Source organism: Histoplasma capsulatum, genomic scaffold (genome assembly GCF_000149585.1).
Source record: "Histoplasma capsulatum NAm1 scaffold_7 genomic scaffold, whole genome shotgun sequence".
Taxonomy (NCBI): domain Eukaryota; kingdom Fungi; phylum Ascomycota; class Eurotiomycetes; order Onygenales; family Ajellomycetaceae; genus Histoplasma; species Histoplasma mississippiense.
Window position 1 is genome coordinate 886572 of NW_001813976.1, and position 13736 is coordinate 900307.

Sequence of the window (13736 nt, forward strand, 5' to 3'; positions counted from 1 at the left end):
CACGACCCGCCCAAATCCCTCGCCGCTCCTCTCCTCCCAATTTTGCAGATATAGCCCAACCTCCATCAGGACACATTCGTCTCTTACAGACAGCAAACCTGTGACCCCCGAAGATGCTGCGCAGAATGCCCGGCGTCGCGCAGAAGAGCGCGCCTTTCAAATTACATTTACCTGCAAGCCATGCGGTCACCGCTCATCACATCGAATCTCGCAACATGGCTACTATAAAGGAACCGTACTTATCTCTTGTCCTGGCTGCAGGAATAGGCACGTAATCAGCGACCATCTTAACATCTTCATGGATAAAAAGTCTACGCTGGAAGATATATTGTCGGAACATGGCCAGACTCTGTTGAAAGGGAAGTTGGACGGTGATGTGGAGTGGTGGGAAGATGGCACAGTGAGGGCTGTTGCAGGAGCCTCTGAGCGTGAGGTGCAAGGGCAGATGGGCCAGACGGCTCAGCAACAACAAAATGCTGGTATTCCACGGGAACAGGAACAGACCAAGGAGCAGGCGGATGAGATCAAGCAACCTGGACATAGTGGGCAACCTTGACCGATCGTGGTGTTATTTTATTTTTTTCGAGAGTTTCACTTCCGTGGATATCTGTATTTGCAGATATGGGATATAATAGGGGCTTTGCTTGGACACTTCTCTTTATATGATACCGGCATTGGAATTTTCTTCGCTGCTTTAATCACTGTATACTACATTACACATGAATGATAGAGACATAAAATGCTGTGTCATCTTGCCAGTTGATGAAATTCAGACTAGAAATTTGAATTATTTCCCCCCCCGAACGCCATTTATTTCCGAAATATCACCATTGGGCAATGCAATAACCTCAATAAATGTAAATAGAAGAAAATGGAGAGAAAATCCGTCTACCAACCACGTCTCCGCTCCTGATATTCTATGCCCTTTTCCTTCCTCTTCTCCCGCTTGCGGTCATTCTTCCGCTTCTTTTCTCTGCCAAACTTCTCAGGATCAGTAACAGCTTCGACGCGCCTCTTGACTCTTCTGGCCTCCCGTCTGGACCTAACACTCTCACGAGCAACCGTCAATTGAGTTACGAAATCAGTCGTGCCTAACCTCTTTTGCAGCAAATCGAGGATCTCCTGGCTGCTGCTAACAAGGGACTTGTAAGTATCCTGGAACTGCTCGTCGAGGGAGCGAGGCGCATGGATGGATGGGTCAGTTAGATGTAGTAACGGAAGAAGAATTGTCTGGAGAGATGGAATTAAATGAGCGACGTCAAGATGAGTGCAAAGGGCTGCGAGAAGTTTCATGGAAGCCTTTTTACTGATCAAAGAATCTGCACGGGTGGTTCTAGGTTCTTGCCGAAGGATGGCAGCTGCTCGTTCGAAGATAAATTCGATTGCTGGCTTGTTTTGTTTCATGGGTTTCGCCGCAGCTGGGTCAATGTTGTCGCTTTCGTCGCTATCGTTGCTAACATCGTCAGACAAATCTTCTACCTTCTTTGAAAGCTCGAGGTTATTCTGGCTGAAGCAACGTCCAAGGAACACCAGGTTTCTGATCGTTTGGGTTGCGAGATCTTCAGAAACGGTTGCTGACTTTAGACATAGCAGGCTGGCTCGCGTAATGTCCAGCATCGTGCTGCCTTCGAGTTTAAGACCAGATGCGCTGATGAGCGGAACGGAACCATAACCGATGGAGGCATTTCCTTTCGCTTCGTCTGCAAGCCATATTCCAATTAAATTTGCTGCGCATGACTTTATCCAGACATGTGGATAGAAAAGACTTTCGCAAACATAGCGCCAAATATTCTCGCAATCCCCCGACAATGCGATGCCTGGAAAGAGTTGGCATACTTTTGTGAAGAGCTGTAGCGAATGATATAACACTTCCCATCCCTCCCCTTCGCGATTCTTCACTGCAGGGCCAATGATTCGAGGCAATCGGTGCGCAACAAACCGCACTTCATCATCCTTATTCTTCCGATCTGATTCCAAGAATATCCTGATTGCTTGTAACCCAGTGGTTGTGAGCAATGGGTTTTGGGATTGTTCCAACCAAGACCGGAGAGGAGAGAGCATAGACTGTAACTGCTCTGAATCAGCACGGCTGAAGATATCATGCAGAAGAACTCCAGCCATCTCCCGACATTCAACTGCGTCATCGTTAGACATAACCATTACCACTGGTATAAAAAATGTGCTAACAATATTCTGAGCAGGGTCGCCATTGGTCTTTGAGAGAAGAAGATGAATCGCTTCCATAACACACTGACGGCCTTCTTTATGCTGATAGTCAAGGTTTTTGGCGAGGAACCCAAGTTGTTTTGTCCATCTGCTCTTGGCTTGAGGGTATTCAATCATAAAGTGTACGAAGACGCCTCTTGCGAGGTCGCGAGCGCTCCTTGTATGATTTGTTACCATCATCGCCGCAACATTGTCAACAAGCTCATATATCTCAGGAACGATAAATTTACGAGACATCACTGCCCGAATGAAATTGAAAGTAACCCCTTGGCGATCAGGTTCCTCGATATCGGCAGTTATTCGCTTCAACAAATAACCAAGGTGAGAGTCCTTCAGCTTTGTGCTCTTGAGTTCGCGTAGAATGGAAGCGATAAGTTTCAAGGCGGCTTGCGCAGCTTCTGTATTTGTGTTTGGGGCTTCCTTGATCATTTTAATGGCTTCCATTAGATATACCTCAGAGTTTCTATCGAGTTCGGGGAGTGGGATTTTAATGATCGTGGATAGGAGCCTAATGGCAGACAGTTTGACCTCTTCGTAGCTCTGTAACATAGCGTCTCCAATAATGGGAAGGAATCCGGCAACGTTGGCAGCAGTCATGAGCGATTGGTGCTTATTTAGTACGGCGCGGAGAACATCAAGCCCAAAGCGAGAAAGCTTGTAAATATATGAGGATGTGCTTCCTCGATTCATGCGGTTCCTCGGATTGAGCAAATTGACGATGAAACGGATTCTGTTTCCTTGCTCATGGGTTTCAATCTGCGGCGCTTCAGTTTTGTATGACTCCTTTATCACCTCGTAACAGAAAACTAGAAGATCGCGGCTTTCAGCACCAGGGTTCCGCAGCAGGCCGATGCCAATTCGTCTAAGCAGTTCATCGACTTTTCTGATGATAGCGGCCGTGAGTTTCTCTCGCAAAAGCGCTTGCACTGGGTTGATAAGAGCCGAGAGATGGCGAATTGTGGAGATTTTTGCGAGAAGTTCCATGGAATCATAGCTTTTGCTACTTTTTACCTCCTGCATTTTGCTCACATACTCTTCAGCGTCCTTCTCCTGGCCAACGGTGCCGAAAATATCATCCATCACTACCGCTGCGAGGGCGTCAAGATTCTGATCCAAGTCGCCCGGCTCAAAATGATCACTGGTCGCCACGAGAATAGAATGTACTGTAAAGGATAACACGTGAAGTTGGTATCCCTTTGTCAACGTGCTCCGCAATTCTTTTAGAATATATCCAAAATAAGACGGCCCAAGAATAAGTGCGACATCAGCGAGTGTTCTTCTGGTCAAATCTCTAGCATCCTGAGACCGACTTTTGAGAACATTAGCTAGGTCTAGAAGTAGGGAGGGGAGGAAAAGAGCCATGTCTTCCTCAGGAAGAAGCCTCAGTAACTTGACAGTTATAACTGCGACTGGAATGCGAAGATGAACTTCAGATTCATCCTTCTGATGCACAAATTCAGATAAGAAAGGGATGAAGTTGCTTTTCAGTTCTGTGTAAATGCGAGTTTCCGCAGGCAAAGTCTTGGAGAGATTGGTCTTAATTGCAGGTTTTTCCTCAATGCTTCCCATATTTCCATCCTCAATAACAGGTTGTTCTTCTTTGCCAATAATATTCATGGCTCGAGACAAACCATCGGTCAGCTGTCCTAGAAGACGTATGATGTTCTTTTCCATTCCGAGGCGACTTCGCACGTAACCCCTATACCTGCGGAATATTGCTCTGAATTGGCTCCACTCTAGCCATTCGGACAGAACCCCGATAGTTGTAACTGCCTCCGCCGCCAGGTTATGGGCACTATCATTTTCCTCCTGATCAAACACAAAATGTTCAATGAGAGGTAGGAAAAAGGAGCTAATATTTGAAGACTCAAATTTTCCTCGTTTAACTTCAGCAGCGAGACGCCGCAAAGCTCGAAGACGACGATGTTGCTGAATATGGAGAATATTATTGAAGAATGATGCCTCTTTCATCACCACCAGCTAGTAAGTCCACCATGCCACGAACAGCCGGGTGGTTCGGGTTATGCTTTATGAAATAACCCATGATAGACACGAACTCCGCCCGAACCATCTCGACAGAGTGTTTAGCTCCATTCCGCAACGCAGGCAGCAAAATTTTCTCGAGTAGAAAGCATACTCTCCATTATCATCCTCTAGCTTTGAAACACGCTCTCGATAAACCTCTCAATCCAAATGATGAACTAGATCGAATTGGCAAGCTCCTCTCCGTTTTTCACATGATAGAGAGAGATTGAATAGCAATGGATTCATTAGGCTAGACGTAAACTCCTTATATTTCTGTTCATTTATTTTTTTAAACGCCCCAAGTCGTCGATCGAAATCCAATTCGTCAAGTCTTTTGTCTGAAATAGCATTTAGGTCTGCACATAATTCGGCAACATTTTTAAGGTCGACTTCATGGTTTGCAAATGCAGAAAATACGGAAGAGAGCGTTTCACGGTTCGGATTATCCTTGAAGTAATCGAATAGAGAGGAAATGACTTCAAAGATTCGCCGGCTGAGGTCCACGTTATCGCGTGGATCATATAAGGGTAGGAAATATTGCATGACACGTAGAAGTCCGCTTTTGGCTTTGGGAGGTACTCGATCTGCAGGTTCATTAAGAAGAAACGTTACTGTACTAATTAACTTCGTGGTCTCTTGTGATGATTGGACAAACGGTGCGAGCTTAGACAGCGTCTCAATTGCAGCCATCGTAAGTTGACGGGTAGATTGACTTCTAAGGAGAAATTCGACATGAGTTAATATGTGCTCGACATGAGGTGCCAGTACTTTGCACCGAATTAGATCCGTTGTTGCTGCATCTGGTAAATTCTCCGGATCGTTTATCTCTCCATCCGCACGACTAATGAGGCTGTTCAGGATCTCATTTAGAACGAATATCTTGACTTCCTCACGGGCAGATTCCACAGCCAGACAATCAACTATTCGTTGAATGATCTGTTGGTTTCCGTAAAGGAAGTAGAGTGCTGATTTAGGGCTGGATGCCCAAGTATGGAATAGGTGAAGAAGGCCGGATACGCTTTGCGCCGTTTCCACGGAGAAATTGCTTAATCTTGGGCTGATAATCTCGTTGAAAATCAGGGGCATGTATGGAGTCCAATCATAATAGGGTGAAATAGAAAATACCAAATCAAGGCAATGAACACCTGTCTGCCGGATACTGCGAATGAGAGATGAGTGGTGGTTTTCTGAACTGTCCTCCTTCAACTTCCTACCTGCTCGGAAAAGACAGTATAGAATCACATTCATGGAACGTTCAACAAAGGGTGACATCTTCGTCTTCAAAGTTTCGAACATAGTTTCCACCATTTTCAGAAGACCATACTGCTTTCTGACGCCAATTATCTCTTGTTCTAGGGGTTGGACATGCTTGGCGTCGGTTTCGAGGACACTAACATTGTTCAAAGGACCAAACGATATTTGAATAAAGTTGTCAAAATCATTTTCAGAAAGCTGGGATATCGTTCTTAAAATGGTTTTTCTGCGTGCCTCCTGGGTCCCTTGTCCACCACGAGAGCCCCCGCGAGCAACAATTTTGCCATACAGAAGTCTTAGCAAAACTGGCAATAAATCTGCACGGTGATCTTCCTTAATCATATTAGCCTCTTGGCTAACATTTAAGAAAACAGATAATTCATCTCGGAACCTTGCATCATCCACAAGATTCAATATGTTCGTCTCATATGGTTGAATTGCTGGCGACTTCCATGTGAATATAGCCTTCAGTGCAGATTTCTGAACTTCCGAATCACCGTTGCCAAGAAGGCCAAGTAACGCTTCATGGACCTCTGCTGCCTTGTATAAAACCTTGGGGTTCACGAATTTTCCAAAGATGTCGAGCATAGCTTTCCGGTCGCGCAAATTCCAGGAAGAAGGGGAGCCATATTCTCCTCCACCTGTACCTGAAGCATTGGACTCGTTAACGGTAGTAATGTCATCATCATAAGCTGCCCATGTTAGAAATAGAGGAACAAATAGTCGAGATCGCTTCTCTGCCACCTGAGGCACAGATCCAAGGACCTTGAGAGCCTGTGTTCGAGGAGAAGTAGAGTGTTTTACTTCCGTCGAATGTGTAGACTTGAAATCTTCTGCAAGCAAAGAATCGTAGTTGTGGGAATCAATGAAATTTACTAAGGAGGTTTTCTCGATATTTGAAACGTTAAAGCATTCGAAGTCCGACGAGATATGCGATTCCTGCGGCTCTTCCCCAGGCGTACTGGCATCGGTTCTAAGCGAGCCAGGCTCTTGCAGCCAGCGCATAGCAAGCTCCGCAACAACGGTCTCTCCATTTCGCACCTCGCAAATTGCCTTAATTGTTTCACATGCGTCATCCCACAGAGATGCTAGCCTTTTCGATAGCAAGCCAAAACAGAAATTCGGAATAATCCGATCCAACCACTTCTGGGAAGACAATGTTGGGTATGCGATGGCAAGTTTGCGTACTTGCATTGATAGAGTCCTCGCTGCATGGAGGGTTAGCTCGCTTTGTTCAATTTCGATTGCTATTTCTATGTAAGTATTGTTGCCATCGTTCTCCTGAGACAACAAAATTTGTAGAATTTTAAGGGAAAACAGTCTAATTTCGTGTGATGGACTAGAAAGATTGTGGATCAGAATTGTAGCAAACGGCTCAAGGTTGACATCGGTTGCCTGATCGCATTTGTGACAAGCGGACAAATAAGCCAAGGTAGCTTCAAGGAAAACCGGGCAATTTGCGCAGTCGGGTCCGTTGGAAACTATCAATCTCCAAAGCTGTAAATCAAGTAAGCCCATTACAGAAGCGAGGTGGACATAAGCCAAAAAACCTTGGCCTCGAGCAAATATAATTTGGCTTTCTCCAAGTTTGGGAGCTTGTGCCAAAGCAGCCGTTAGTTGACCGTGGAGGCAGCGGACTAATTGTGGAAGAATCGAAGGCTCAGAAGAGAGGGATATAGCGTTGTGAAGCTTAGTATAAGAATTTAGGAATGAGATATCCTGGGCACTTGGATTGGGTTTGCGCAGCCTTTCGACAATTGCATCCTTCCAGCCACTAGGACAAGTCAAATACCCGGGTCTGTTGGGCTCCGAAGTGACACAACGGGCAGCTTGAAGTTGTGGTAATATATGGCAAAGTCCGGATTCGTAATCGCCCCAGAGCGAAGTAATGAACCTAAACCTAATGTCAGGACTCGTATACAAATCGTACAAAAACTCATTTGGCACCAATCACATACCGCTGAAAGTATGGGAGCACAACGCTCTGAAAGCGTTCAGCCCCAAAAGTAGAGAAAAAAGAGCAAAATGGGAGGAAGTAGTCCCTCAGTTGATCATCGCTGATTAATTCCATAATAGGGCGCATAAACGCCAGCAATTCATCCATGGGGGAGGTCTGCACTGCAACGACCACAGCAGCTAAGAGCAGTTGAACGGAATACCCCGGGGTACTAGATGACTTAACGACGCGAGTGAGAAGGATCATGAGAGCTTCATGTGCTCTTCTCCAGTTTTTAACCCTAGAGCCCTTGCGCGCGGTTACGCTAACAAAAACCAAGCGGATGTCAATCTTCATCGCTGCAATGTCGCCATTGTGTTTAGTGGATTCAACATGATCACAGATCACATCAAGCACTGAACCAAAGGTGTTTACAGAAGTATGATGAACCAAATTAGTGACAACCCCGCTAAGAACCTGCCCTGCGAGGGCACTCTGGGTTTCGTCTTGCACAACAGCGGCACTGATTAGGCAACGCAAGATATCTGCTCCACTTGAATGAATACCACCATTAACCCCCTTAATCGCATCTGCAAACATTGACATAAGGCCCTGTTGATACATTGAAATTTGGCGCGCCCCATCAATGCTAGCGAGGTCCTCGAAAAGGAAGGTAACGGCTCTGTCAAGCGGTGCCTTGTTTTTGTAGTAGACAAGTGCGGCCTTCCGGACCAAGAAGGACATAGACTCCGCAGCAAATCTTGTCACAAAGTGTTTTTGTTTTTCCTTCCCAAGGTACGGAGACATTATTCCCAGCAGTTGGCGTAGGTCCGGGACAAGGAGACGGGATAGGAACTTGAAAATCCATGCCAGACATGTAAAACTCCATTCTATCACCTCGATATTTGAGTGTGTAGCGGCGACGGAAGCCACCAACGTGACGGCCGACGCAAAGTGTCTTTCAAATCGCTGGCCCAAGTCCCGCGAAAACTGAGCTACAAGACTCAGCAGGGGTTCCATGCTCATCTCATCTCCTTTTGCGATATACTCGGCCAACAATCCCATTATTCGATCCTCATGATGAAGAATCTGCGGTAAGCTTTCGCACAGTCGATTAACTCGTTGGGAGAACTGAGTAAAATTTTCCGACAGGTTAAGTTCCATCCAGCGCTCCAGGGAAGCCCTGAAGTACGTGTCCGAGTCCGAGTCGCTGTCATCACCAACGCTGGTTCGCCGCACACGATGGATAGGATCAATTTTTAATTTAACGACGCGCTGGGAGAAAGATTCAAATCGGTGGGTTTTTGTCGTCACTGTGCCTTTCTTTAAGAGATTGGCAGGCTTGCCCTGGCGTCCAGAATGTACGGTCGCCATGTTGTGGGCCGCCGAATTGGAATCAAAGGTCTCATCGAGAGCCGTTGATTAACCCCCAAAAATATTTTGAAGCTTTGCGCACGAAAAAAGGCACACTATGCATAGCGGTCAAACGATAATCCGGCCATATTTTATCAATATGTATCACGTGACACTATACCTCAAACAGAATTTCTTCGAGCAGTATTCTAGTTGTTAAAACCCTTGATGACAATTTGACAATTTAATTATCCTGCTGAGCTATACAATATTTCGCTACAATGCCTGGGTCAGGACGTGGGGAGTATCGGGTTGGATTTCTTTTCAATCTCAATATAGCCTTTAAGCACCACATTTCACTTCTACTAATGCACATCCAAGCCGAAGTGGGAACAAACAACAAACTCTTTGCATAAATCCACAATACAACCATTAGTTAAATTTTTGATCGAACATGGCAAAACTTTTGGACATTCCAAGTGAAAGGAGAGCTCATCACAATATCAAGGTATTCTCAAGAAACTCCTATACCAACTACAAATTCTTGCTATTCATGCTTTGAGCCCCACAGTTCGGCTCCGGTTGTTCCCTTATATCCTATATTTGGATAGTCTAATAGTTAAGTTAGAATTTGCTCGGACACTGAAATTCTTGAACCTCGATAAATTGGCACAACCGACCTGGGTCACTGAAAACGATATAGCCTCGATCGTTTTCAACTCCAATCTTGATCTTAAGGAAATCCGCAAAGGCCTTAGAGAAGAGAATGGTATTGTCCGGTTTGAGATTTCCCAGAGATGTTATCCGTAACTGGAAGCCTAATTATTCTCAAGCAGTCAGCTGTGTGAAATGGGATGTTCAGAGATTTACTAGTAGCTACCGATGGGTTAATACATGGATCATGGGTACCCGCAAATGTCAAGACCTCATTAGCCTGCACTCTAACTGAAATTAGAGCCTCAGGCTTCCGTAGGATCTCCGACGCTGTTTTGGACAGCGAAAGGGCGAGCTCCTTACTCTGCTCGCGTGAGAGGGTGGCATTTGTGAGCAACTCGAGAAACGGCATTTTCAGCAATTGCTATGGCAAAGCAATGACGTTTGAAATCAAGATCACAAATTGATCTGATACTAAAGCTTAATTCTCAATGTTTAGAATGAGGTCGGTTTGATCAGGCCAATAAGAACGCAGTTGAGTGATGAGTGATGAGGAATTTGCTAGCATTGACTTAACGTGAGCGGTCTATGCATAACCTGGTTTCATTATATCGACAAGGTCGCAAGCGTAACACCAACTGAAAAGTTATAAAACAACAGATTTTGAAAGCGGAATTGATTTAGTTTGGAACCATGACGAACTGCCAACTTTGCAGCCATGGTCGTCAGCTTTTTGTCAGGTGATTTAACCCATCTAAAATGCACTCACTCCGAAAATCCCAGGTGGTGATTGAGCTCTTTTGCTCCAGCGGCCAAATACAAACCCGCAGGGGATGATTAATGATCATGTGTATGTTATTTTAGTAACACTAGTTGAACAGAGATCAAAATGACGTGTGTCAGTTTTGAATCTTCATTCAACTCGCTGAAATTTTTTGGAATACCTGTATGTCACGTGATTCCTTGAGTTCACCAGTATCAAGTAGCTTCCTGCATGATCTTCCCTCCCAGCGGTTGTCTGGACCTGTTGGACAAGTATTCCTACGCTAGAATAATGCTATGGCATCTAAAATGTAAGTGATTTATTGCTTGCGCGTAATTCCGATGGATATTAGAGCTTACAAATAGATGCAGAATTGTCCTGGGGAGTGTCAAATGGTCAATCAAAGAAGTGTTCGCAAAATTAGCAAAGCTCCAGGCGAAACAAAATTTCGCTTTTGCTATTATTTCTGGTGACCTTTTTGGTGATGGCTCAGATGAGGAAGAGCTCAGCGACATTGTTGCCTTGCTGGATGGGACTATCAATGTGCCATTGCCCACATATTTCACCGTTGGAAACCACCCGATTCCAGCCCGCATCATTGAAAAAATTGAATCAGATGATGAAGTTTGCACAAATCTTTATTTCCTTGGTCGGCGTAGCACGCTCAAAACCTCTGAAGGCATCAGAATCGTTACATTGGGGGGTAATCTAGAAAGAAGCTCTAAGACCCTTGCGTCTGACGTGCGCGATAAATACCTGCCCAGATACACGCAATCCGACGCCCGATCGTTATTCGGAGCCCACAATGCCGATATTTTAATAACCAACCAATGGCCAAAGTCGATTCGCGATGGTTCAAAAGTCTCATTGCCTGAGGGCACCAACGCTCCCGAAGGATCACAATGCGTGGCAGACCTCTGTGCGACTCTTAAACCCCGATATCACTTTTCGTCAGAGGCACCCTTCTTTTATGAACGTGAACCTTTCTTCCATCTTCCCACCGAAGAATCTCCCGACGTAAAACATATTACTCGATTCATCAACCTGGCCCCGTTCAGCAAATCGTCGAATCAAAAATGGCTTTCTGCCTTCACCTTAGATCCACATGTCACTCCGTCAACATTTATTCCCGCAGGGGCGACGGCATCGCCGCTTCTAACTTCAAGGAAGCGCGACCCTCATCCTGACCAGGCGCAAGCTTTCAGTCGCTTCGCCCAAGGCGATGAATACCATCGGCCTAGCAAGCGGGCTCGGAGGCCCCCCCCCACCTGGACCTTCAGAGTGCTTTTTTTGCTTATCGAATCCGAATATTGCCACCCATCTCATTACCTCCATTGGATCGGAATGTTACCTTACAACTGCAAAGGGCCCGTTACCCACATCCACCACGTTTCGCTCTCTAGGATTTCCGGGACACATGTTAATTATCCCCCTGACTCATGCACCCACTTTCGACGCAATGACCGAGTCTGATTCACAAACGGCCACCACCAAGGAGATGCAAAGATATCGAGCTGCTTTGCATGCAATGCTGGATGAAAAATCCAATGGGGAGCTTGGTGCAGTTACCTGGGAAGTCAGCCGTGCCAAGGGAATACATATCCACTGGCAATTTCTTCCCGTGCCATCAGACCTAATATCTCGTGGGTTGGTGGAGGCAGCTTTCAGGGTCGAAGCCGAAAACCTTAATTATCCCAAGTTTAGAAAAGAGGATAGCAAAGCATTGGAAAAGGGCGATTACTTTCGGGTGATGATCTGGGAGTCGTCAAAAAATACCTCGAAAGGTGAAAAGGAAGAAAGAACAACGAATAAAGTAGGCCTGGATACCAACTTGATCCTTCCATTATCGCCAGATTTCCGGTTCGATCTCCAGTTTGGCCGAAGAGTGATGGCTAAACTTCTCCAACTTGAGAAGCGGATGAATTGGAAAGACCATCTGCAATCACAGGACGAAGAAGTTGCTGATGCGGAAGCATTCAAGAAGGCATTCGAAAAGTTTGATTTTTCAGTACAAGAGTAGGGCAGCTTGGGGGGAAACAAATGATGTTTGATCTGCAGCCCTTTACTACATAGCTTCTGTTATCATTCAGGCAACAGTTACGTTCCGCTGTTCTAGCTCTGGTACAGCAATATTTCGATTTAACTGCCTCCTTCCAGCTTTCACTGGTTGATCTGTTGTGCATAATTAAAATGAGCGAATTTCAAGGAAATTACCCCTTTAAAGCATTGATTTGCCAACTACTCATACCACACATTTCTCATGACTTCAGATGTCAAATATGTTGCTTCTATAGACGAAATCGCGGATGCAAGATGTATACATGGATTCTCCTTCCAATTTGTTTGGATCCGCGATTCCCGAGTCTACCCAATTGCATGGATCCATCGATCCTTCTCGCAATTTAGGTTACCACTGCCCTGCTGAAGCCTGTTCTTTCCCGTGAATTGAACTAGATGATGGCAAAATTTAATAATACAGCCACGAAAACTGTTCTTCTATATCTAGTTTCTCTACTTGCTTGGCTCAATCACCGCTCCATACATTTGAACAGGAATCAATGATCTTTCCTCCAAATCGTTCCATTATCGTTTTGATCGGCCGTATACGCAGGCCACTCCCCTTTAAGAGGCCACACATACGAGAACTATATAGTAGGTAATATTCACTCTCTATTGAACCAAATGATATGCCTTTCCACTCACAATATAATCTGTAGAATTTTGTCACTTTTCTCACCTGTCCATTATTCCTATTATTGTTTTGAATGCATCGCCCGATGGCGTCCTCTTCTTTCTACAATATAATTCGGGATTGAGTGTGTAAAAATTAGCCTTTCAAACCAACACTCGCTTCACTCACCCCCCTATTGAATCAATGTCCAAAAGATTTGCAAATTTGCCAGAGGGTCTCCGATAACTGCTCTTCTGCTATCGAATATGGCTTCGCCAGCTCCGCGACCATCGGGTGGCTCCCCTTCAGATCTCTCAAAAGTTCTTGAACCAGCTAGATTATCGGTTACGGGAAGATCCAAACTAAGGAGAAGGATGAGCCTCCTCCAATATCGCAGACGCAATAACCTCAAAAGCAGGCCTACATCCGCGTCTGAAAGTCTCAGCGAACAACTCAAGTCCACATCCCTCTCCGACGGCCTGGCCAAAAAGAGAGTTAAATCAGAGGACAACGCTTTGTCGGCTAAAACAACAACTTCGCCCGCCAAAATGGGCTTTAACAGAGATAAGAACAACCACGGGTTCCCGGATTTGCCATTTGAGCCGGTGTTTCGAGCCGGTATTCTGATATTGGTCACTTCTCCTGCTGGGGAGCTGTCGTTGGGAATGTGTGATGGGGAAGGGGACCCGAGCCGACTTGGGCTATCGAGAGAAGACTAAGGCTGTTGAAGCAGCCTAGTGGAAGCTTTGTGCTTTACCAACCGTTTTAGTCGGTTGAGACCCACATCATTCTGTCGTTTCGACGATGGATTGTCGATGCGCTCCCTACGATTCACCGAAGGCGAAAAGCTTACA

General features: G+C 45.5%; 4 protein-coding genes across 4 annotated transcripts; 2 read left to right on the top strand and 2 right to left on the bottom strand.

Annotated features, from left to right (window-relative positions):
- Positions 1–125: 125 nt before the first annotated feature.
- On the top strand, positions 126–556 carry HCAG_05901 (predicted protein; the record flags this gene model as incomplete). Its single annotated transcript, XM_001538246.1, has 2 exons — positions 126–235; positions 268–556. 2 exons carry the CDS (start codon positions 126–128, stop codon positions 554–556), a joined length of 399 nt encoding a protein of 132 aa, XP_001538296.1.
- A 332-nt stretch (positions 557–888) lies between these two features.
- On the bottom strand, positions 889–8815 carry HCAG_05902 (predicted protein; the record flags this gene model as incomplete). Its single annotated transcript, XM_001538247.1, has 5 exons — positions 889–4078; positions 4364–4383; positions 4669–5216; positions 5466–7279; positions 7464–8815. 5 exons carry the CDS (start codon positions 8813–8815, stop codon positions 889–891), a joined length of 6924 nt encoding a protein of 2307 aa, XP_001538297.1.
- Positions 8816–9341: 526 nt separating this feature from the next.
- HCAG_05903 (predicted protein) lies at positions 9342–9860 on the bottom strand (the record flags this gene model as incomplete). The annotated part of the gene is made up of 3 exons (XM_001538248.1): positions 9342–9391; positions 9475–9612; positions 9689–9860. 3 exons carry the CDS (start codon positions 9858–9860, stop codon positions 9342–9344), a joined length of 360 nt encoding a protein of 119 aa, XP_001538298.1.
- A 647-nt stretch (positions 9861–10507) lies between these two features.
- HCAG_05904 (conserved hypothetical protein) lies at positions 10508–12231 on the top strand (the record flags this gene model as incomplete). Its single annotated transcript, XM_001538249.1, has 3 exons — positions 10508–10521; positions 10583–11130; positions 11417–12231. The coding sequence occupies 3 exons, from the start codon at positions 10508–10510 to the stop codon at positions 12229–12231; spliced, it is 1377 nt and encodes a 458-aa protein (XP_001538299.1).
- Positions 12232–13736: the final 1505 nt, after the last annotated feature.